The sequence below is a fragment of the Pituophis catenifer genome, unplaced genomic scaffold (genome assembly GCF_029215685.1).
Source record: "Pituophis catenifer annectens isolate HBS135680 unplaced genomic scaffold, rPitCat1.0.hap2 SCAF_7, whole genome shotgun sequence".
In the NCBI taxonomy this organism is placed as follows: domain Eukaryota; kingdom Metazoa; phylum Chordata; class Lepidosauria; order Squamata; family Colubridae; genus Pituophis; species Pituophis catenifer.
In genome coordinates, this window is record NW_027256887.1 from 20,491,823 (window position 1) to 20,516,841 (window position 25,019).

Here is a 25,019-nt window from a genome sequence, read left to right on the forward strand (position 1 = left end):
GAGGTCTCTAAACTCTTTAGTGTGTAGGCTGTGTTTATTCGATCAACTCCAGAGCGGGAGTTCGCACGAGGTAAGGTCTGTGGATGGTTTGGGTGGGCAGCTAGTTTCTAGTTCAGGGCAATCGCGCGAGCCACAGGCACCGCTGCTGGGGGCCGCCCCGCGCGCGCTCTGCCCCAAACTCTTAAGTCACGCGGCGGCTTCCCCACTCCTCGGAAAAAAGCCCCCTCCCCCCCGAACTAGACAGAACTAGCGGAGCCGCGGCACCCCTAGCAGACTGCCATCGCGCGCCGCTCCTTTCCCATTGGCTGAAGCGCACGTGGAAGAGGTAAGTGGTGTGCGCGCGCACTCCCCCTCCCTTTTTTTTCTTTCTTTCTTTCTCTTTTTATTTTTGCCTCCTTTTTTTTTTCCCCCCCACTCTCTTTCAATTTTCGCCTCCTCGAGCAGGAATAACCACCTGCCTGAGATTGGCTCTGTGGGCGGGTGGAGGTGCCGTGAGGTAGCCTCGGACCCGCGAAGGAGTGTGTGTGTGTGTGTGTACGCGCGTGTGTGTTTGTGTGAGAGCGCGAGCTGGAGAGAAGCCGGGTGCGGCGCATGCGTGCTGCGCTGCCCCAGGCCTGCCGCGGCCGCAGTCACTTCCTGCCCTTGCGCCCATCCGGCTCCGGGGTCGCGTCGCGCGGCCGCTTGGGCGGGACGGGCGACGGTAACTTTCAGTCGGGACGCTGAGCGGGAGCGCTTCCCTTTCCTCCACCTCCCCTCCTCCTCGGCGGAGGCAGGGTCGGCGCGGCTGCCCGTGAGAGGACTCGGCCGGCGCCCGCTGTCACCTGCCGCTGCCTTGGAGAGCCTCGGGCGCCGACCTCGGGCTTCCCTTCCGCGCGCACTGCCGTCCCGTCCGAGAACCGCTGAGCGGGGCTGCGCTTGATGGGCTAAATCGCCGTCTTTCTCCTCCTCCTCCGGCTGGGCTGGCGGCTGCCCGTCTTCCAAGAGCCTCGGTAGGTGTGGTGGCCGCTGGAACAACTTCTTCAGCCAGCCCCTCTCCACAGCCACGCCGGCTCGGCTCCCGCGAAGGCTGGGAGCTCTGAGACTTTGTGCGCGTCGTGTGTGTGTGTGTGTGTTTGTGTGTGTGTGTGTGTGGGAGAGAGAGCGAGAAAGAGCGATCCCCGCTGTTGCTTTTTTTTAATATATAATTTGACTTATATGCCGCCCTTCTCCGGAGACTCAGAGCGGCTTACAATGCGTTAAGCAAAAGCCCTCATACTTTTGTATATTTTGTATAAAGTCAGCTTATTGCCCCCACAAACTGGGTCCTCATTTCACCTACTTTAGAAAGGATGGAAGGCTGAGTCAACCTTGAGCCTGGCGAGATTCGAACTTACTTTAATTGCAGACAGCTGGAGTTAAATTACAATGCATTAGTCTGCTGAGCTATCCAGGCTTTTCTAAAAGTTCCTGGCTGATTAAGTGACAGGTGGCCCGAAAAGAGAAGCCCAGGGGTGGGGAGAAGCGAGGGGAGAAAGGCGCCCGGTCTGGACGAAGCGCTCTCCCGGTTGAAGTGCCTGTATTTGTGCGGCAGGAGGGAAAAGTGTTGAGGGGGATTAAGCCGTAATGGTGGACGTGGATTTGGGGTTGGATCCGATGGTGCTCCCCCCCCCCCGTTAAAAAAGGGCTAAGGGGGTTGTGGACGTTTCCCCGTATTTTCTTTTAAACCTTTTCTTAGGTGGCCGCTCAGTCCTGGCAGAATTGGTTTAGGAGGTTCTGAATCTCTGTGTCGGTCGTTGGTTAAAGCGAAGTAGGTGTGTGAGGAATAATGGATAATATGCCGTCGAGTTGTTGTCAACCCTTAGTGATCACATAAGATAGATTTTCTGCATGGTGGTTGGTCTCTAAAGTACCCAGATCATCTTTTGGTACGCTCATCACTGGGGAGTCTGTCCATCTTGCTGCTGGTTGCCCCCTTCTCTTCCTTTCAGCTTTCCCAGCATTTCAGGTGCTAAAGATATTCTGCACGTGGTCAGTTATACTCTGCTGTCTGTAAAAAAAGAAAAACAGTAGGGACCTGTCATTCTGCAGGGGGAGGTTGCTACATAATGTTTTGTTATAAAGAAGATGAAAATAGGTACACTATTAACTAAAGGACTTTTCTTATGATATTAATATAGATAATCCAGAGAATGTGTGTTTATATGTGAATGATATGGCTTGAAAAATGTATGTCATAATAAATACATTTCTATAGCCTCCCATCTCAATGATTCTGATGATTAGAGTTTTCTGTTGTCAGTGGTTAAGGAAGTTCCAAGCCCTTTAATTTAATTTTACAATTTATTTAATAAAGATTTTTTTAAAGACAACAGTCTGTGCATTGTAGATCTCACAAACCAGGAACACTAAATCCTAATTTATTTCTTTTCCCAGTTATGTAAGGAGAGGGTTGTGCACTTGAACTTGCTTTTAATACAAGTGCTTTTAATCAAAATCATGTTAAATAATGCATTTAAAACATAAACTAATGTTTTATGTGGATCAGGCTAATATATTTTGTAGATAGCCATGACTCATAAACTTTTAGATGTTATCAATTACATTCAGAAGTCAATTGGATTCCTACATGATAAGCTATGGTTTGCTGACATTCCTAGGCTTTCCAGAGCCACAATATGCCCAGTTTTCCTGACCAAACTGGACAGATAAAAACCATCTGTCACTGAAGTAACTCAGTCCTACAAAAACAGATATAAAAATATGGCAAGCATAGGAAATTTAGAATGAGTGTATAATTTCTGAAAAGGCTTACATATTGAACAGAAAGTGCACAATCTCAGTATGTAGCAGTATTATATGAATTTACTTAGTTATTTTTGAAGGAATTCTTGTAGTTTACTGTAATGAAGGATCATTTGCAAGTGAAATTTTTAGTTATTTTACTGTATATCTGAGATCTCATAACAACATACTGTGAGATAGGCTAAGATAAAGATAGTGACCTAACAAATTTAACTGCCTGGATGTTTCTAGTCTCAATCCAATATAACAGTAATTCCTGGAATTGCTGCTGGAATTATTGTCGTTTAGCTTTCTAGTACAAGGTATATGTAAATTCATATGTGTGGCGATACAAAGGAAATGAATGAAACAGTATTTATTTATTTATTTATTTATTTATTTATTTATTTATTATTTTATTTTATTCGGCTTATATGCCGCCCTATTTCACAATGGACTCAGGGCGGCTCACAACAATAAAACACAAGCCACAATAAAAATAAAGACTAAAATCTAAAAAATTTAAAATTAACCCATTAAAACCCTTAAAACCCCGTCATCAGACCAGGTCAAGGGATTTGAAAAGCCAAGTTTTTAATTCCCGGCGGAAGGTGCGAAGGTCAGGCGCTAGTCGGAGCTCCAAGGGGAGTTGATTCCAGAGGGTGGGCGCCCCAACCGAGAAGGCTCTACCCCTGGGGGCTGCCAGCCCCCACTGTCTAGCCGACGGCACCCTGAGTAGGCCCTCTCTATGGGCGCGAACCGGGCGATGGGATGTTGTTGCTGGCTGTAGGTGGTCCGCCAAATATCCTGGTCCTAAGCCATGTAGGGCTTTATAGGTCAACACCAGCACCTTGAATCTCACCCGGAGGGCAACCGGTAGCCAATGCAAACCGCGCAGGAGGGGTGTAACATGGGAGTATCGGGATTCTCCCATCACAACCCGCACGGCTGCATTTTGCACCAGGTGAAGCCTCCGAGTGGTCCTCAAGGGCAGCCCCATGTAGAGAGCGTTGTATTAGTTGTATTGCTACAACTAATATGAAATTATTGAATAATATATAGAATCTTTGCTTCTATCAAAGTTGAATTGAAAAGCACAGGAGAATTATTCATACATGATGACATAGGAACCAACTTTATGCATGCATCCCAATAAATATTGTTTTGATATTTGTCATCTGTTGTGTTATTTTGCATTTAGATAAAGCATGTGTTTTAATCAGTGTCAGTTCTCATTGAAAATACATATGCTAGCAGTGCAGATCAAGGTGATAAATTTTTTTGTTAGATAATCTATTTAGACATGCATTATACATGAAAATGATGGATGAGATTGAAACAAGGATGGCATAGCCAGAACAGATGATACCACCATTCCTTCTCTTCCTATTACATCTTACAGTTATCTGAAGTGAAGTATCTCACTTCAGATAACATTATTGGACAATATCAAAAGCCTGAATTGATTAATAGCAAAAGGCTTTTATAATTAGCTTGAGGGTCATGAAAGTAGACCAATGGCCACACATAATCTGGGCTGCAGGTTGCCTATCCCTGTTACCTTTGGAATTCATTTACAAGATACCATATTTGTAATGAATACATAACCTTGAATACTTCTCGTGATTTAAAATCCTATATTCTACAGATTCATCTGATCTAGGTCCTTCTTGGGTGGCAATTATTGTAGCTGCAAGCAGCCTTTAGGAACTGTCTGGGCCTTTAGAAAATGTAAAGGCTGTTTTAGGACTGTATATTTTCTAACTTTTTTTTTCTGAGATTCTTTTGCTGTTTGAACGCCATCATTGGCTCCATCAGTAAGCTAAGTAAGTTTGAAACTGACAGGCAGATCTGAGATAAAAGGGAGGGGGCTATAGACAAGGCATAAATTAGACTCATTTAATTTGAATCAGGAGTGACAAGTTGTGTTACAAAATTTGGTTCAGAAGCAAATCGATGCAACAGCTTCTAATTGTAACAGTTACATAAGATATAACTCTTTAAGGGTATCTTTTTGATGTACTAAAATGTGTGTGCTTCTGCATGCACACAATCATAGCTTGAATTTATTTTTGCATGTCTGAAAGTGTGTTCCATATCCACAACTGATTTTTCAGACTATTGGTTTTATAAAGTACCATGTAAAACAATTAATATTGGTTTATTTTATCAGAAACAATCTACTGAATGTAGGAGGAAAGCAAGTTATTGATGTAGAAAATGCCTCTTAGAGACAAGTACTGTCAGACTGATCACCACCATGGATGCTGTGAACCAGGTAATAGTATTGTCTTAATACTGAAAGTTCCACTTTTGCAATTTTTGTATTCTTCACATATTGAGTTTTATTTTCTGTGAAATACTTGGATAAAATATATTAATGTTACATGAAATTGTTTAGATATAGCATGTTTATGTGTCTGGACTTGACAATAAGCAAAATGTGTAGTTTATTTATTTATTTATTTGTACCATGCCTTTATTATTTTAACAAATAACTCAAGATGGCAAACATATCCAATACACCTTCCTCTTACAATTTTCTCACAACAACAGCTCAGTGATATGAGTTGGGCTGAGAGAGACTGACTGGCCCACAGTCACTCAGCTTCCTTCCATGGCTAAAATGGGATTAGAACTCAGAGTCTCCTGCTTTCTAGCTTGGTGCCTTAACTACTAGACCAAACTGACCAGCGTTCCAATACATATGGAACAGTTTTTGTAAATAAATAGCTTGATATATAAGTATGTAATAATATTTTATGTACTGAAATATAATAAAACATAAATATGATTTTCAGGCTAAAATAGTTGTATACCTTTATAATTCAGTTTGATACTGAGTATTTAGAATATATGTGCATATATTTTAGAAACAATTTTTCAAATTTTTGTTGAAGCTAAAGACATTTGTGTGTGTGTGTATGCGTGTTCTATGAACACACAGACACATTTAACGTTAGAGCATATGCTCCATTCAGTTGGAGAATCTGTGGAATAATTTTTATAAATATAGCTATTGCCTATCTATTCATGCTGACCGAAGAAATTGTGTCATTGTTTTCAGCGAGTTTTCTCCCAAGTAAATATCTATATACCTGAGGGAAAAGTTCTTGATTTTGGTCAGTTTTATGGCTGAATAGGCAGTGCAAGACTTTATATTATATTAATTTTTAAAAGGTGCGCTGAAACTTTTGAGGGAACAGATGTAGGACCTCTCTGTACACTTTTCGACAGGTCCACATAATTTCTTTCTGCACCTGTCACATGATGTGATAGAATGTGTTTTTGAAGGGAGAGATGATGTGAGAGACTACAGTAACTGCAGAAGGTTATCAGGAAGGAGATAGCACATTCCAAAGAAGGGGGCTAGAGAAGGGACAACACAGTTTGAAGATGGATTGTGGAAAGAGAGAGAGATTTAAGATAGCCTTTCCCAGGATAATATAGATTTAGTCTGGCAAGATTCTGTCTATATGATATAAGAAAAAACAATTGGACTTTAGCTGGATTGTGCTACATTGTTCTTGGGCTAGTTTGACACATGACCCTAGGAAAGACACAGCAATTTCAAGGAAATGCAGGGATGTATTACATTTATGTCCTTACATATGAAGCATTGTAATACATTCTGAAGTATTATGAGAATCATATTTGAAACATTGCATAACCTTATTGCTGAGGAGATACCATAACAGAGTATACCAAAAGTCAGACCCCATATTCAAATTCCAATGTGCTTTTATTAATTTTCTTTTCAGAGAAAATATTACTTAGGAACATTCAAAGGTCACATATCAAATTAGTAAGGAAGAGTTTAGGGAAAAAATGACAACAAATTCAAACATTTAAATTATAATAAATAATAAAATATGATAAACATTAAATATTATATTTTAAATATTATACACCTTATATATTGTTCCAAGAATTGAAAAATTAATGTAAATTTTATTGTATATTCTAAGGCAACATTCTAGCCATTATATATTAATATCTGATGTATTACCAACATCAAAACCATAACCATATAGTTTTAAATCAGAGAATTCTGATTTAATTCTTCTCCATCTAAACCTAGCCTTAACTGCTCACTTGGCTGGCCCAGGGGCAAAAGATATAATTGGATATCATCAATATATTGATCATACCATATCCGTATGCTGATGATATGGTATGATATGAAAAGGTTGACTCATCCTTCCATCCGTCCGAGGTAGGTAAAGTGAGGACCCAGATTGTTGGGAGCAATATGCTGACTCTGTGAACCGCTTAGAGAGGGCTGTAAAGCACTGTGAAGTGGTATATACATGTAAGTCTAAGTGCTATTACTATACCCCAACTGCTAGGGGTGAAATGCTACTGTTTCGGACCGGATCGCCTGATCCGGTAGCGATGGCAGCGGGTGGTTCGGAGAACCGGTAGCAAAAATCCCTGCCCCCCCCATACCCAGCTGAGCCACGCGATCATCAGAGGCTGTTTTTTTACTTTTAAAATCTCTTCGGCCGAAAAAATGCTTTTAAAAGTAAAAAAAAAAAAACAGTTGGTCACGCCAACCCAGTCACATTACACTCCCCCACCAAGCCACACCCACAGAACCGGTAGTAACAAATTTTACATTTTACCACTGTCAACTGCATATGACCTCACCCAATGGTTTCATGGAGATATTGAAAAGGAGGGGAGAGAATAAAACCTACAGCCTATAAAGGAGGGGCAGGGAGTGATCAGTCATCTCAACCAACACTGATTGGAACCAGCCACCGAGAAAGGAAGGGAACCACCACAAAACAGTGCCCCAGTTCCCAATTGGCAGGTCCAGCTTACAAGGATATTGGAATCAAGAGTGTCAAAGGCACTGAGAGATCAAAGAGTAGATTTTCTACACAGGGTTCAGATTAGGAGTTCTAAGAGGCATTTTATACTGCAGAGGTATTTTACATAATACAGGTGTAATTTAAAACTAAAGGGATGCCTTTATTCATAGTAAATCAATATGCCAATTATTGTAGAAGAATTGATTGTTTTATTAAAACGTATGATTGATTAATATAGATTTTTTTAACGTGGCTAAAATTTTCCAGCATACTCTACAGTTGAGAGAAATAGTTTTCTTGCAAACAGTCTAAATTATTGTTGCTGTTGATGTTGCATTAATATCAATTAAAAAATGACAAAGAGCTAATTATATGTTTCCTTTAATAAATTATGTGCCCTAGATGCAATATGTACCAATTTGTATACATGTGTCTTTTTGGGAATTTCTGTGTTAGATCTGAAAAAATATTTCTGTGTTATATGTTAACAAAATAGATTAATACTTAATTAACAAAATGTACACTTGCTTTTCCTCAAAAACAAGGCATGAAGCACAAACAAAAACTGAAGTTGGAGATGAGAAATTAGTTATTACTGGTGGTTTTTCAGACTGCAGTGTAAGCCACCATTCATGTAGTGACTCAATTAATTAACACTTCCATTTTCAATATTTTATAGTACGTGTGCTGGAACCTGGAGATCCACCTTTATTACAGCAACCTTTTCATACATCAAAATCTGGAATCCAGCAAATTATTGAATGTTTTCGATCAGGTATGCTTCTTTTGTTTATTCCTTTTTTTTTCCTTTTAATATTTTTGGGATACTTTCATGATTAATTCATTTTACCATGTGTAACCTTATTTGGCCTGAAGAGATAGTTGTCGTCTGAGAAGCATATCTAGAACTTTAAACTAAAAAAAGTAGGCAGTGTGAGGACAAAAAATTTAATTTAACTTAATTTAACTTTTAAAGTTCATTAAGTCTGTTAATTCCCATGTAATGTTTTTCATAACAACAGCATCGCCCAGAGCCCCTTTCTGAGTGAGACTAGTGGTTAAGAAATATGAAATTTAAACTAACTAATTAATTTACTAACATCTGGACACTAGAGGCTATAGGAATGACTTCGGAGGTTACAAGTTCTATAGAAGTGATGGCTAACCTTTTCCGGCCCAAGTGCCCAAAGCATGCGCGCACACCCGTGAATGCGCACACACACCCCGAACCCCCAAAATGCAATGCACATGTAGCCCCAGCGCATGCACCTTGCACATATACGTGTGCTCCCTGCATGCACCCAGCCCTCCGGGGGCGTGTTCTACCTGGTGTTCCTACTATGACTGTAGCTTGATTGAGGTATCCTTTGTTGAATTGCTGCAGTACACTTAATGGGCTTGTCCATCAGTTTGTCTGGAATCTGCATTTGGTGCAGAACATATCCTCCTATGATGAAGTGAGATGAATGAATCAAAACATGAAGCACCCCAGTTATAGAAGACTCTCCCCAAAATAAATATCTCCCAATCTGTCTTCTTTCAGAAAACAGTATGATGTATCGACGACATAATTCTTCATTCAGGAAATTATAATATAACGTTCTAAGATCAGAGTGCTTTTAATGCTTTCATATTGGTATTTAAGAGTTTTTATTTAAGTTTTTATTGTTGATAATAGTAATATTTTTCAAAAAAAACTGTTTTCCTTTAAATGATTCTTAGACTATCATAAAAGATTACCGGTACTTGTGGCTTTTTAAATGACATAAGGTTTTTAATTATATATAAACTAGTAAAACTAGCAAAACAACAGGTGGCAGGCCTCACTGTGTTAAACAGTAGTCATGTATTCCATACATTTCATGGTGGCATTACAATATATCACTTTGTATTCTACCCACATTCACAGCTGTAGCAGGGGCAGCCATAAACAGACAGAAAGAAAGAAAGAGAAAGAAGGAAGGAAGGAAGGAAGGAAAGAAGGAAGGAGGAAGGAAGGAAGGAAGGAGAGAGAAAGAGAGAGAGAAAGAAAGAAAAAGAAAGAATGAAAGATTGTATATAACAGTCAGAATATTTGTATAGCCTAAACTGGAGAATGAAGAAGAAAAACTGCATTCTTGAAACTCATAGTTAGGAGCATGCATCTGCCAGTTAAATTATACCTGGTAAGCTTGTAGCATGCAAACCAGATATTTTCTAAGCACATTGTTGAAGCAGCCTTACTATTTTCAGGTAAAGTGGGTTTTTTGCATGGATGAAATATTACCACACAATTCATTTGAATCATATTGTTTTTGATGATTAGATAAAGCAATTATTTTTATCGTTTACCTAACATCAGTTAAAGCACTTGTCCAGGTGAACAAGTGAATATGCTGTCCTGGTAATTTTTTTTAATGATTTGTTTAGGAACTAAACAACTCAAGCATATTTTGCTAAAAGACGTGGATACCATTTTTGAATGCAAATTCTGCCGCAGTCTCTTCAGAGGGCTACCAAATTTAATAACTCATAAAAAATACTATTGTCCACCAAGTCTTCGGATGGATGACAGTAAGTTTCTCTTCTCTAAATTTTCTTCCTCAGATTTTAAAGTTATAGTGGGATAATGCTTTTAAGGATAGTGATTGTTGAAATGTAGCTTTTTTCTATAAAGCATGCATACATACTCTTAAAAATAGATTTTCTTATATCTGTACTATATCCATACTGTATCCGTACTGTACATTATGAATAGAAGATTACTTACTTTCTTACTTACAGGAGTTTCTAAAGAATATGGAAAGGGGCAAAGATAATGTTAAAAATATGAACAAATAAATTGACAGGTACTTAATTTAATTTAATTTTTCTTCAAAAAAAACACCACCACCCTGTGGTTGCACACTATATATAAATGTTCTGTGAGATTCTGTATGTGACATGATTTTGAGCTACTCATTCTTAACCCTAACCCTTTCCTTTCTGAACAAAGGGTGGTTAATGTTTCCAGAACAGAAAAGGCTGAATGTTAGTTGACTTGAATGTCTATGGAAGAGCATTTATGATACTGTCGTCCCCTCTTATAATGTTGTCTTAATGTACTTTACTGTTATATTATTTTTAACAAACACATTTTAGTGTAAAATTGTGTAATTTAAACACTCTGTTTTATATTTTAGACTCTCCTGATATAAATGATAAACAGAGTCAAGCCATAACTGATCTCCTAGAAGCTATGTATCCAAGAGTGAACAAGCAAGATTATATAATACGTTTGGAACCTATAGAAACAAACCAGAATGCTGTGTTTCAGTATGTTTCAAAGGCAGATAGTTCAGTGGAGAACACTGATACAAACACTGTTCCTGACCAAGCTTCTGTAGAAACACCAGAACATACACCAGAACCTCCTCCTAAACCAGTATCAGATACTTCAGAAACAAAAGCTGAAGAGACTCCTCCCTTAGTTGTTGACAAGGCAATGCCAACTCTAGAAGAACCTGCCCCATGCTCAAAACCTAAATTAGAATGTGATAATAATTCTGATTCTGGTCATCAATTAATTTGTTGCCTGTGTAAAAAAGAATTTCATTCCAGACGCAGTATACGCCGTCATATTAGGAAAGTCCATAAAAAAAAGATGGAAGAACTAAAGAAATTTATTCAGATTAAAAAAAGGCCAAGTCAGACATCTGGAAGGGGCCGCAATAAGAATGTTTTGGTAACTTTGGGTAAAAGTTGTCCTTTGTGTATTAAATCATTTGCTACAAAAGCCAATGTAAGAAGGCATTTTGATGAAGTTCATAGAGGACTGAGACGGGATTCTATAACTCCTGATATAGCTACAAAACCTGGACAGCCTTTATCCTTGGATAAAACCTCTGCAAAAACTGCTAAAACACAAAAACAAAAGCCTTCAAAAGCTGAGTACAATTTAACTGCTTGCAAATGCCTCTTGTGTAAGAGGAAATATAGTTCCCAGGTAATGCTTAAAAGGCATATGCAGATTGTTCACAAGATAACTCTTTCTACTAAGAATCCTAAAAGACAGAGAAAGCCTAAATCAGAAGTGAAAGTGAAAATTGAACCAACAGAATCTGCGGAATCTATGCCTTCCATCTGCAGTTCTTTGCAGAATGAAGTTAAGGGAATAAATAATTCAAATGAAAGAAAAAATAAATCATCCACTGAGAGAAAGAATGCAGTATCCAGTGAAAAAAAGAAAACACCCACTGAACGAAAAGGCATAGCATCCACTGGAAAAAAGAATGTAACTCCAGCTAAAAAAAATAAAGTTAAGCAGAGCTGTCAGAAATCAAAGTCAAATAATCAATCTCTTACAAGTGGTCTCAAAAAGCCCAGGAAGCCAAGGCTGTCAGTTGGCTTTGATTTTAAAAAGCTTTACTGTAAACTCTGTAAACGCCAATTTACTTCTAAACAAAACTTAACAAAGCACATTGAGTTGCACACAGATGGAAATAATATTTATGTTAAATTCTATAGGTGTCCCCTCTGCACTTACGAAACACGCCGAAAGCGTGATGTGATAAGACACATAACTGTAGTACATAAAAAGTCTTCACGTTACCTTGGTAAGATAACCGCAAGTTTAGAAATCCGAGCAATAAAAAAACCTATTGACAGCATTCTAAAAAAGGTGGCAAAAAGAGGCCCTCAGAGGGATGAAGGTAAACAGAATGGTTCAAAACAAGACATTACCTCTAACTCGCCAAATAAAAAATATGAAGGAACTGATGTTGGCATTGAAGTGAAAGTCACAAAAAACTTTTCTCTGCACAGATGCAATAAATGTGGGAAAGCATTTGCCAAAAAGACTTTCTTAGAACATCACAAGAAGACTCATAAAGCAAATGTGACACATTCACCTGAAGAAGACAACAAAACCAAAGGCAGAAGTACAAGATCTAAAGCTCTTGTCTGTTGAAGAATACTAGTGCCTTCTTAAATACATGCCTAAATTTTCCATTGGTACTTAGAGTGCAATCACATCTTTTATAGATCTAATGCTTCAGACGGTAAAAGACTATTGCATTCATTAAAAAAAGAGTTTAATTTTTTTACATGACAGTGAACCTAAAAGCAGTTTAAGTTAATACACACATGGTTCTTCAAAGTTTAATATTATATATTAGTATTTGTATATTTCGTTAATAGTTCCATAGTTCCAAATGATTTTTAAAATGAACTTTGCACTTCATTGGTACTGACCAGGCACAGCAAGCATATATGAACTGAAGATCTATGGATGTGATGTTGCCTAAGTATGTTGCTTTAATACATTAGGAAACTTTTTTGGCATAGAATTTGGAAAATACATTTGTATTTTAAATTAATGGTATATAACTCTTAAACCCTAGAGTACTTAAACCCTAGAGGACAAAAGTAAATACTTTTGTATTTAAAGCACCATTCCTTTTGTATTAGGAGAAGATCATCACTTAAAAAACATTATTTTATTTAAGGAATGTTTTTGGTACTTGGTTATTTTTTTCTGGAATTTTAACTCTTTTTTACAGAATTAATTTGGACTGGGTAGGGATATCAGTTTATTTTATGTAATGAAAATATGGAACAATTCCAAATTACCTTGCTTTAATTGAAAAATCTTGGACAACCAGCAGTTAAGGAAAGAATAGTGTTTTTAAATTCCTATGACAGAGAAAAGTTTAAGGGAGAAATGTGAGTATCTCAGTAAACAGGTGCAAAGCCTCTTTTAATTGAAGGTAACTTCATAAAATTAAATTACTTGTGAATTCTGGTATTAATATTAAAAAATTATGTAAGACAAGTTTCCAAGCATTTGAAAGCTATTTTCAGGTTGGTTGAAAGTTTGGTTGGTTAGTTTTTGTTTTGTTTTCGCTTTTTATAAAATAAAATAAAAAATCTCTAAAACAGTGATGATACAGATTTTTGACCCTATATCTTACTTTTCCCTTTTTCCCATATTTAGAGGGGTCTCTTCAGCCAGTGAAGGAAGTGATACAAAGAGAACACAGAATTTTTAGTAAAAGTGTCCCTTCCTATCCTGTAGATAAAAGTTTCTACTGGATCAAAGAATTATGGGTATCAATTGAATATTTTCTCAGTTTTTACCCAAATAAGCAACCAGTTTATCAGAGAAAGTCTGATTTCTATGCTACTAGTAAACAAAAAACTTTTAAAATTGGTTACAGTTTATATTATATATATATTTCTCCTTAGTTCAAATAATGTGATAATATTTGAAATTAGAACCACTAAAATCTAGAATAGTACTATGAGAATAAGGTATTTTCAGACTAAATGTGTTGACTCTTAAACAATGTAACATCTTATCCAACAAAATTAAACTTCATTAAAAATAACACCTAAAATTGAAAACCAGTTGTTTTACTTGATGCAATTCCGGAGTGGTAGTAATGAAATGAACATTTTGAAAGGAAAGTTTGGAAACATTTTAAAATGAAATTACCACCTAGAACATATGGTTCATAGGTGTCGTCCTTACTTAATTCTGATTTTATGGGAAAGACTTTTATGTTCGTTGTGATATACTACTAAGCAAATGCTTTGTGATGTACTTAAAATATTTTTATATATATAAATGAATGTATATGAGCAGTTTTCTTAGTATAATTTGAATGAATTGTAATCTAGCATTTGCTTTAAATTCAATTCATGGTTGAGTAATTTTGGGGAGTATTAAATCTGAATTGTACTATCAAAATCTATAGTGATTTTGAATGATTAGCACATTCAACAGTTTTTCATATGGAGGTTTACAAACTACCCACATTCCCCTATTTTAATTGTTCTTTAAAAAAAATAAAATTACACACAAGCACTTTAATAGCCAGAATTTAAATTTCTTTTAGTGATTTCTTCTAAAGACATTACACTAATATCCCTGTGAAGATAGTAGAGGGTTTTTTTTTTTTTTTTGGTAGTATATTCATATTCAAATATTTGTTTTGTAGTACGTTAATTGTTGCCTAAGAAGAATAGTGTAAGGATTTTTTTTGTTTTGCCCACAAAATGTTGAATGACCACTTTAGGTAGCACTTGACCTTTTTTTGTAACGTTTATAAGGGATTTGCTCATTATTGTCTATTTTATAATCAGTTCTATAGCAAAACAGTAGCACACCTTCCATTACAAATTTTTGGCAGGTTTGTGCGCCTTTTTAAAAATTTTAGAAAATGTTTAGTGATTTGTGTCAAATTGCCAGATACTGAATATCAGAAGAAATGCCGTTTCTAAAATACTGGTTGACTCCCTTGCTAAGGGAATGCCTTGTGTCCATATAAACCTTTTGTACAAAATATATCTGAAAATGTTGATCATAAATAAAAAAATATTCTTTTATGAATACATGTTTGGCCTTTTAGTGCTTTGCACTAAAAAACTGTGAATGGAAAATGGACTGTAACTGTTTCTGGAAATGTTCTATGTTGAATGTACATGCTTGGATAAATGTACTTTATTTGAATAAACTGGAAATTATTTCAGCTAAATATACTTAGGCCCTCTTTATCAAAAGCATAGTTGAGATATTGTTTATATTTATATACGTTACTGTGGAAAACCTGTAAGAACAGTTGGTTATATCAGTATTATGCAGTTCAGGGAGAGGGATTTGTTTTCCTCTTTTCTTCTAGGGCAGTGATGGCAAATCTTTTGGACTCATGTCAAAAATTCAAAAAATGCCTAAACTTGACTTTGCTGGCATGTCATACATCCCCTTTCAGAGAGCCTGGAGGCTTGAAAGGTCACCAAAAATGAAATGGTGTGTCATCTGTGACACACTTCTCATGGTTTCATTACCACTGTTATAGAGTGAAATAAGAGCTGGAATAGAAATCAACTGCAACGTTGTTTTCACTGTGTCAGAAAGGCAACATTTACTACAAGCAAATGAGAAAGAGTTGACGATTCATGACAAAAAAAAAAAGGTCTAATTACTTAGCCAATAGCCTGGCAACAATCAGCTTTTGAGCTGACATAATAAAATTGTGCCACCTAGGATTCTGTATTAGGAACATGGCTGGGATCATATATGATTTACAAATTGTTTAAAACATTAAAAATAAGAAACAAAGGATAAACATGGCAGGATGACAAAACCAGGTGGGAAGAAATAGCAATAGGAATAGCACTGAGACTTATATACTGCTTCACAGCCCTATCTAAGCACTTTACAGAGTCAGCATATTGCTCCCAACTATCTCCGTCCTCGTTTTACCGACCTCAGAAGGATGGAAGGGTGAGTCAACCTTGTGCCAGTGATAATCGAACTGCCGAATTGCAGGCAGCCGGCAGTCAACAGAAGTAACCTACAATACTGCATTCTAACCTGTGCCACCATGGTTCATATGAAATGAAAACTATGTAAGCTTCCTATCTTTTAATCAAAGCAAAGGCCTGAGTAAACATCCCAGACTTCAGAGCTCTTCAAAGTATCAGCAAGTTGGGGGCCATTCAGATCTTGGGAGATACTTCATTCCACAGGGTAGGTGCTGCGACATAGAAGATGCACTTCTGGGGTACTGATAGATGGCATTGATTAAGTAAAGAAACCTGATATACTCCAGCCTGCCAGATCATATAGGCTGAGAGATACATAATGAAACAAAATGTTAAAAATTTAACATTTATATACCATAGTTACTTACCAAGCACATCTAAATTATATTAAAGTAACCAAAATAGCTTTATAATTGTTCTGATTCAGCTTTAGCAGAAGCAAGAAACAGACTTGTCATGTAAACCCCTCTTTATTTACCTCTTGTGAATTAATTGCATTCACCCACTGAAAAGTCCAGGCAATAATCCTAAGAGTTAACTGCAGTAACAGACCTTATCAGTTCCTTGCAATAATTGCAAGTGCAAGGCCATGAGCTCCTAGCCGAATGTCTGCAAATTAAGTTCTGGCAAGCAGTCTTTGTAACACAAAACTCAATGAGCAAAATCTTCAGAAATATGAACTGTTGTCTCCTACGACAACCACTTCCCTTTCCTTCTGTTTATTCCCCAGCCAAGGAGGGGCCATTTAGCGTCCACGTGTGCTTTGTTTCCTGAGTTGTCTCCTTGTCCTCCGTTGTTCACCTCTCCTAACAGCTGTGCACATATGTGCATCTGGAACAGGCCCCAACTGTTCTTCCTCCCCACATATCTCAGCCTCCAAAGGTGCTGCTTCTCCGGTGGCTGGGAAATGTTGGCCCTGACTATCTCTGGGTCCGACACAGAGCCTCCATCAGAGCCTTCCCCAGACTCCAGAACTGGCACAAGTTCCTCCCCAACCTCCTCATCGTCCGAGTCTTCTGGCAGCTCTGCTGGCAGCTGGCAGGACACAACAATAATCCCCAAGGCATGTCACAACTTTTCAGCACCCCAATGTTTGGAAATTGAAAATTGAAAAATTTGACATGCTGGGTGGTCTTCAAGAATGGTCCCATATAGTAAGTAAGTAGAGTAAGTAGCTCTACTGAATCTCTATTTAAATTGACTGTTCAGTACCTACAAAGTCAGGTGAATCTAAATTCATCTAATACTGCCTAAGTAAATTATTGTTTGATGTTATAATTGAATTTATCTTTAAATATTAAGTGTAACCCACTAGATAGAACTTTCCAATCTGATTTTCTTGGCCACCATTTCTTTATATTGGCATCTCACATGCAATCTTTCACAGTGATTTAAAAAAGAAAAAACTCACAAATTGTGAGACCAAATCATATTCTCGTTTGATATAAGATATTCATCACAAAATACAGTTACACCCTGTTACTAGCATAAGGATATGAATGTAATGGGTTTCAGTTGTGCTTGACTGCACTAGATGTGTACATATTAAACAGAGAAATGAAAGTTATAATAAAAATCTATAAAGTCTTAGTTTTTATTGACCTGCTGAGTTTCTGCAGTGCATAATTAAGTTCCAGTTTTGTAGATCACAACTTAAGGCATTTAAGGACAATTTACACCAATCAATGGAAAAGCATAGAGTCATTTATATTCTAATTTAGCAGCATGGTCTTACACCTTCAGGAAATTACAGGGTTTTCAATATTGTCTAAATATTGAACTGCTGTAGAAGTTGAAGCTGACAATTCTGATTTCTTGGATTCTGCTTTTCCAAGACTGCTGAAGGAGACAGAACTCAGTCTCATTTCTGATAACAGTTCAGAAAATCATCCATGGACCACTGTAGCTTTAAAAAAAGCTTGCTAATTATTCTTTAAGAACATGCCCTCATGATGTTGCCTTTGCTGAGGGTTCCTGTTCTTTCTTCATTCAGTGTGAAAATAGAAGAGATTCTCCATCTTTGCCAAACATGAGCTTACCTTCTTTCAAAACTTGACTCCTTCCCCAGTCCTGCTGCACCCTACTTTAGAAATGGTGATTGGTGAATACATTTGCCTCTGGGAAGAAATTCTCCAATCACAACTCTTATCTCACATTAAAAACCTAAGCCTTCCTCACTAATTACATTACTGAGGTAAGTTAGAAAATGGCTGTTGGAGCAAAGTTTTCTTCACAGCTGGGAGAAATATCATGTTAAAGTGGCTGTCTGCAATGAGCTCTTTGTTTTGAGGAGGATGTGTCCAGTTTTTTAAAAAAAACATTCATCTTCATCTTTCAAGCACCAGGATGCTGTTTATAAACTGTAAGTTACTGTACTTCAATTACTGGGCAGCAAAACTGCTTTGAAAAATCACACTTAACTCACCAAATATCAATAGAGTTCATTGGTTTTTTTTTTTATTCTGTTACCATACAATATTACAGAAGAGAAACTGACTAAAAGAAAACAAGCTATAACAACTAAAGTATTTAGCAATTCAACTGAAATTACATGTTTAAGAATTTTGAGCATAAAATTAATATAGCAAGGCAGTGATTTTCAACCTTTTCTTTACCATAGACCCCCTTTAAATACTTTGGCCACGGACCACCAAGACTTAACTCAAGATTTAAATCATAAAATTTCTTTAAGACTTTGTGGATCCCATGTGATAACATTGCAGATCCCTAAGGGTCTGCAGACTACAGGTTAAAGCCACTGTAGTAAGGTATTAGAAAATTTGAGTAAGCCAATTAAGCCAATTTAGAGTAATAGTAAGCCAATTTAGAGTAATAGAATTGTAAAATGGAAAATGTCTAAGAGGTATTAGAGGAGAAGTTATGGCCTATTAGGCAAACTATGGAATGATATTTTGGTTAGTCATTAAAGTAGAAACAGATTGATCTGATAGTAACAATTTGAGATAGAAGGAATCAATGTGACCAGGATATTTGGTGATGAATGGTTAGCATCAGCATAGACTACAATATATGTTCTGGTATTTCAATTACTGCTCTGTCAGATTGGTACAACCTCTGTTCAAAAGAGGTTCCAGAATCTCCCCTCAATGACTGCTGTTGGAAGGCCATTGAATGTAATCAAAGAGAAATCTCTGCTATTTTTATTTTTATTATTATTATTGTTTAGACTTCTATACCGCTTCATAGTGCTTTACAGCTCTCTCTAAGCTGTAAACTTTATACTTTATACTTTACAAAGTTTACAAAGTTAGCATATTGCATATTAGCATATTGCATTAGCATTAGCATATTGCTCCCAACAATCTGGGTCCTCATTTTACCCACCTCGGAAGGATGGAAGGCTGAGTCCACCTTGAGCCGGTGAGATTTGATCTGCTGACCTGCTGAACTAATAGTCAGCTGAAGTAGCTGCAGTACTGCACTCTAACCACTGCGTATTGTTATGCAACTGAGGCATCTGGTTGGGTGAAGTAAATGTATAGAATGGCTCAGAAGAATATGTCAGGGCAAGGCTAACAAAATCTGATTGTAAATCAATGACACATTGTTTAAGATTGGTTTATGAACTTCATAGCCCATAGTTTGATCTAGTAGTTAAGGAACCAGATTACAAACAGGGAGATCAATAGTTCCAGTCCTGTCTTTGGCATGAAAGCCAACTGGGTGACTTTGGGCTAGTCACTCTCAGCCCAATCTACCTCATAGGGTTGTTGTTCTGATGAAAATAGGAGTGTTACATATGTTTGCTGCCACCATTATAGCAATAGCTATAGCAATAGCACTTAGATTTATATACCTCCCCATATTGCTTTACAGCAGTCTCTGGGCAGTTTACAATGTCAATATATTGCCTCCCAAAATACGGGTTCTCATTTTACTGACCTCAAAAGGATGGAAGGCTGAGTCAACTTTGAGCCCGTCAGGATTGAACTCCAGACTGGGGGAAGAATTAACCTGCAATATTGTATTCTAACCACTACACCAGCAGGGTTTTTATATATAAAATGAAAGTGGGATATAAACAATCAAATAAATAAACAAGGCAGGTGGAATGTATCCTTGTCTCATCTCTCTTTTGGATTTCCTTGGTGCAGCATCTATGCATATTATATCACATCTTCCAAGATTCTTCTCTAACTGTAATAACTGTATAGAATAACTGAATAAATGTTAAACTGAGTTTAAAAGGGGATTATTTTTATATTTCTTAGAGTGGGTGGTCAGTTGTTTCTTAGCTGCATGGCATTCCAAGATTGGTTAAAGGAAAATCAGTCCCTGTTAACAGAGTTAGACTAGTAGAGATAATTGACTGGAAAAACTGGATTAGCTAGGTCGGATATAACAAAATGGGTTTAGATGATGCTCAAGATGATGCTATAGGCATTGCACACCAAAACAACAGATGCAAGGACAATTTTTTCCCCCATGCCATCACTCTGTTAAACAACTAATTCTCATAACACTGTCTTATACCCTGGGATGGCAAATCACCTAGTAAGGCTATATTACTATTATCCTTCTCATCTTTCCTATTACCTAATTTCTTAGCTTCTTATGACTGTAACTTGGTTGTGGGTAACTTATGATTTATATTAATTGCTTTTATTTAGTATATTATTATGATTTATGTTGATTTCTTATTTAGTATCCTATGACAATCACTGAGTGTTGTATCTTGTGAATTATGATGATTGTATTTTATGATAATGATTTATCACTTGCTGCTTATGTGTACACTGAGAGTTTATGCACCGGAGACAGATTCCTTGTGTGTCCAATCACACTTGGCTAATAAAGAATTCTATTCTATGAGAAGTCAGAATAAGTTTGGGTTCATGCCAAATCTGGGTGCTATTGACATTTAAGTGGGACACAGTAGAAGGAGGCTATTGCCTGTAGGGTAAGCAAGTACTGAATGGAGCAGAGGCCTGAGTTATAAGACTGATTTTTTTCCCCTCTGGCTCTTGGGCTGAATAAAGAGGAGTTTCCCCGTCTCTTCCATAAGTAAATGATGGTATAGGTCAGGGGTCGGCAACCTTAAACACTCAAAGAGCCACAAAGGTCCTAACTGGAAGCCCCCCGTTCAATTCTGGAGCCAACCGGAAGTCTGCTTCCCTCACCATAGAGTCTCCTCCTTTTTCCTCTGCTGACTGGAAGTCTGGTTCCCCCCACCATAGAGTCTTCTCCTAGCATGGCATCCTTTTTCCTCTACCTGTCCTAACTGAAAGCCCTATCAATTGTGGAGCTGGCCAGCAGCAGAGGGATGAAAGAGCCACATGCGGCTCCAGAGCCGCAGGTTGCTAATCCCCGGTATAGGTTGATCAACAGTATAGGTTGCAGCAGAGTCAATTTATTCAGTAACATCTAATTTTGTTAGTGAACTATTATACCTTTTTTTCCCTAACAGGGACAGCTATTGGTTATGTGAAACTGAAGCTATGAGGTAAATGAATCAACTGGTTGAGTTTCTCTGCCAGAGCACAGGTTTTAAATATCCCTCCAGAGGATACAGCAGATGTTAAGGAGCTTTGAACTTCATTTAAAATGGAAACAAGTCCATTCTTAGACATGCAGGGAGGGAGTAGCTCATTTGTTTCCTGAATGAGAAAAAAGTACCTAATTGCTACTATCTTTGAGTACAGCTGATTAATCCTCCTAATCAGTTGTAGGGAGTCAGCACTAACATTTTGTAAGCTAGCTTTGTTACCAACTCCCCCAAATGCAGTCTGATTCTTATGCTCTAATAGTTATAGAACGGGGCGGCATCTTTAAACACCCCAGTAGAGATTATTTAAATTTGTTTAGAAAGTCTTTCATTCTGATTAACAGGAAAGGATAGAGTGGAGGTATAAAGGTAAGCACAAAACTTACATACAGAGAAGGAAACCATTCCAAATCCAGTAAATCACAATGGAGCACTCAAAAGTGAAGACTATCAGAGGGAGAGGGTTACCACTGTTTTCGTCTGCCTCTTTCTTTCTTTCTTTCTTTCTTTCTTCTTTCTTTCTTTCTTTCTTTCTTTCTTTCTTTCTTTCTTTCTTTCTTTTCTCTCTCTCTCTCTCTCTCTCTCTCTCTCTCTTTCTTATTTATTTATTTATTTATTTTGTCAAGCATATATAAGATAACAGGTAAAAGTATAAACATAATTTGAATACATGAAAAGAGTAAGTAAAAAGGAATATTAGGACAGAGACGGTAGGCACGCTGGTGCACTTATGCATGCCCCTAACAGACCTCTTAGGAATGGGGTTAGGTCAACAGTAGACAGTTTAAGATTAAAGTTTTGGGGGTTTTGGGAAGAAACTATAGAGTCAGGTAGTGCATCCCAGACATTGATCATTCTGTTACTGAAGTCATATTTTCTGCAATCGAGTTTGGAACGGTTTACCTTGAGTTTGTATCTATTATTTGCTCATGTATTGTTGTGGTTAATACCTTCTTTGTATTTACTGGACTTTGTTGATTATTATGTGTTGGCTTTGTTCCCGGACGAAGGGAGAAACTCCCCCCTCGTGAGTAAAAAATACCTGGCAGCCAGCCACTGGATTGCTGCCAATTCTGATACCAGATAAAACTGTTGTTGGCTGAGTTCTTTAGCTGTTGCCTGTCTGTGGGGGTGCATGTGTGAGACGGGGACAGAACAGGTAGCTTGAGCTGGTAAGAATGGAAATCTTCATGTTAAAAGATTGATCCCTAACAGCACCTCTTCTCTGTTCCCCCCCCCAAATACTTAACACTGGATCTTAACGCTGTCAGAAAGCCAGTCTTTATGTGACCACCTTTGCTTTGAGGGGAAGCCTTGTTTTTTATCTTTGCTATTGCCTTTGGGAGAAAGTTGTAGGCAGGGAAATGTGGATTTAAACAGTAATTAGCAGTCTTATCTTCTGGGGTGGGTTAAATAACAGCAGGCTTATAGAAAACTCTAAAGTAGTTGCCTGAACTCTTTGTGATGTATACTGCCTCTTCATCTCTTGCCTTGCCTTATTATAGGCACTGGATCCAATATTTTCTTTTTCAGGTGACAGAGGTGAAAAGTTACTCCAGTAACTGAATAGCTAACTGACTCCAATTCATTCTCCCAACTCCCAGCTGCCATGAACTCTATGTGGTCCTTAACTATTTTCTGCATGCCTTGAGAAGACTTGCTCTTTTTACTTATGCATTTATTTATTTGCACAGTTGGCAATGGGGAACAAAACTGCTGTTTCTCTGGGGCTGTTAGCAGTGAAGGAAAGCAAGTTTTTTATTTTTTTATTTTTAAAAAGGAATGAAAGTTTTAGCTTTAGCCTGCAGGCAAATGGGTATATGGGTCCCCTGGACTCCTTTACTGCTGCCTCTTAGTGATTCTGCAATCATTGGTATAGCTCTTCACTTAGAAATCTGTTTTCAGAATGTGGAAGCAACAACAATCTTTTCCAGATTCTGGACTGACCAATTAAACTGCGGAAACAAATATCATAACATCTGTATTCAATTTATTGCAGTTAGGTAACTAGAGAGGGTTGATTTTTCAACAGTGGAATGGAGATCGCTCTACTCGGCATAATGTCAAAACCTGTTAGAGTAGATTTACTGGCGGTAGGAAATGAATGTAAAGGATTACTTAGATAATCTTGAGGAAAGAATCTATTGGTAAATGATTCTTTGGTAAAAGAATAATGGTAAATGCAATGTAATTCAATCCTGGGCAATTCAATCCAGAACTTCAAAGTAACCCTGTTTTGGTTAGGGTTAGTGTTTGATATAAAGGGTGCAGAGGTTTCAAGTTTATGCTATTCTGTTATTATACTTTACAATCAGGGGTGAAATCCAGCAGGTTCTGACAGGTTCTGGAGAATTGGTAGCGGAAATTTTGAGCAGTTCGGAGAACTGGTAGCAGAAATTTTGAGTAGTTCAGAGAACCAGAAAATACCATCTCTGGGGTGCCAGAATGAGGTGGGAATGGAGATTTTGCAATATTCTTTCCCCATGAGTGGGGAGGGAATGGGAATTTTGCAGTATCCTTCCCCTGGAGTGGGGAGGGAATGGGGATTTTGCAGTATCCTTCCCCTGGAGTGGGGAGGGAATGGGGATTTTGCAGTATCCTTCCCCTGGAGTGGGGAGGAATGGGGATTTTGCAGTATCCTTCCCCTGTCACGCCCACCAAGCCACGCCCACCAAGCCACACCCACAGAACCGGTAGTAAAAAAAAATTGGGTTTCATCATTGCTTACAACAATTAAACTGCATTCCTGTAATCCTTTCAATTTCTATTTCCTGGCTGGTCACTTTGAAGGGCTGATAGAAAACAGGAAATTATACCAATGGAATTTATGCAATCATGAACGTGATCCATTACTTCTCACATTATTGCCACACAGAAACTCAATGTTTTCTCAAAATTTCACTCAAGATTTTAGAAACTGGTATGTATTGTTTAGTCAATGCTCCAAGGTTTTCAGGGATGTCCAAATAAAGACAGCAATCCAGAAAATGCTGTTTTAGCAATGATACATTAAATGCCTGCTATGAGAATAGCCAGGAGGTAAGGTAATATACAGTGAAAGGTTGGAACAGATCTTGAAGCTCATCTAATCCAATATCCTACCCAATATAGTAATACACTATTATGGCTTCCCAGAAAAATGGCCATACAATCTTCGTTTAAAGATCTCTAGTGAAAGAGAGTTCACCTAATTTGTGAGAGTTCACAAATAATTCCCTCAACACTGTCAAACTATTTACTAAGTCTGCACTACTATTAATCTTCTCATCGTCCCTATCACCCATCTCCTCCCACTTATGACTGTATGACTGTAACCTTGTTGCTGGTATCCTTAGAATTTATATTGACTGTTTCCTAATATGATTTGATTGCTTATTTGTTCCCTATGACTATCATTAAATGTTGTACATTATGATTCTTGACAAATGTATCTTTTCTTTTATGTACACTGAGGGCGTATGCACAAATTCCTTGTGTGTCCAATCACACTTGACCAATAAAGAATTCTATTCTATTCTATTCTATTCTATTCTATTCTATTCTATTCTATTCTATTCTATTCTATTCTATTCTATTCTATTCATCAATCTATTTTATTGTTGAACAATTTTTATCATTAGGATGTTTTACCCCAGATGCCCAACTGAAAT

The 25,019-nt window shown here is 37.6% G+C and overlaps 1 protein-coding gene across 1 annotated transcript; it reads left to right on the forward strand.

The window, feature by feature from the left end:
- The first annotated feature begins 951 nt into the window (after positions 1-951).
- ZNF800 (zinc finger protein 800) lies at positions 952-15,073 on the forward strand. The gene is made up of 5 exons (XM_070946963.1): positions 952-989; positions 4,934-5,038; positions 8,257-8,352; positions 9,987-10,130; positions 10,739-15,073. The coding sequence occupies exons 2-5, from the start codon at positions 4,981-4,983 to the stop codon at positions 12,502-12,504; spliced, it is 2,064 nt and encodes a 687-aa protein (XP_070803064.1). The 5' UTR covers positions 952-989; positions 4,934-4,980; the 3' UTR covers positions 12,505-15,073.
- The last annotated feature ends 9,946 nt before the right edge of the window (positions 15,074-25,019 follow it).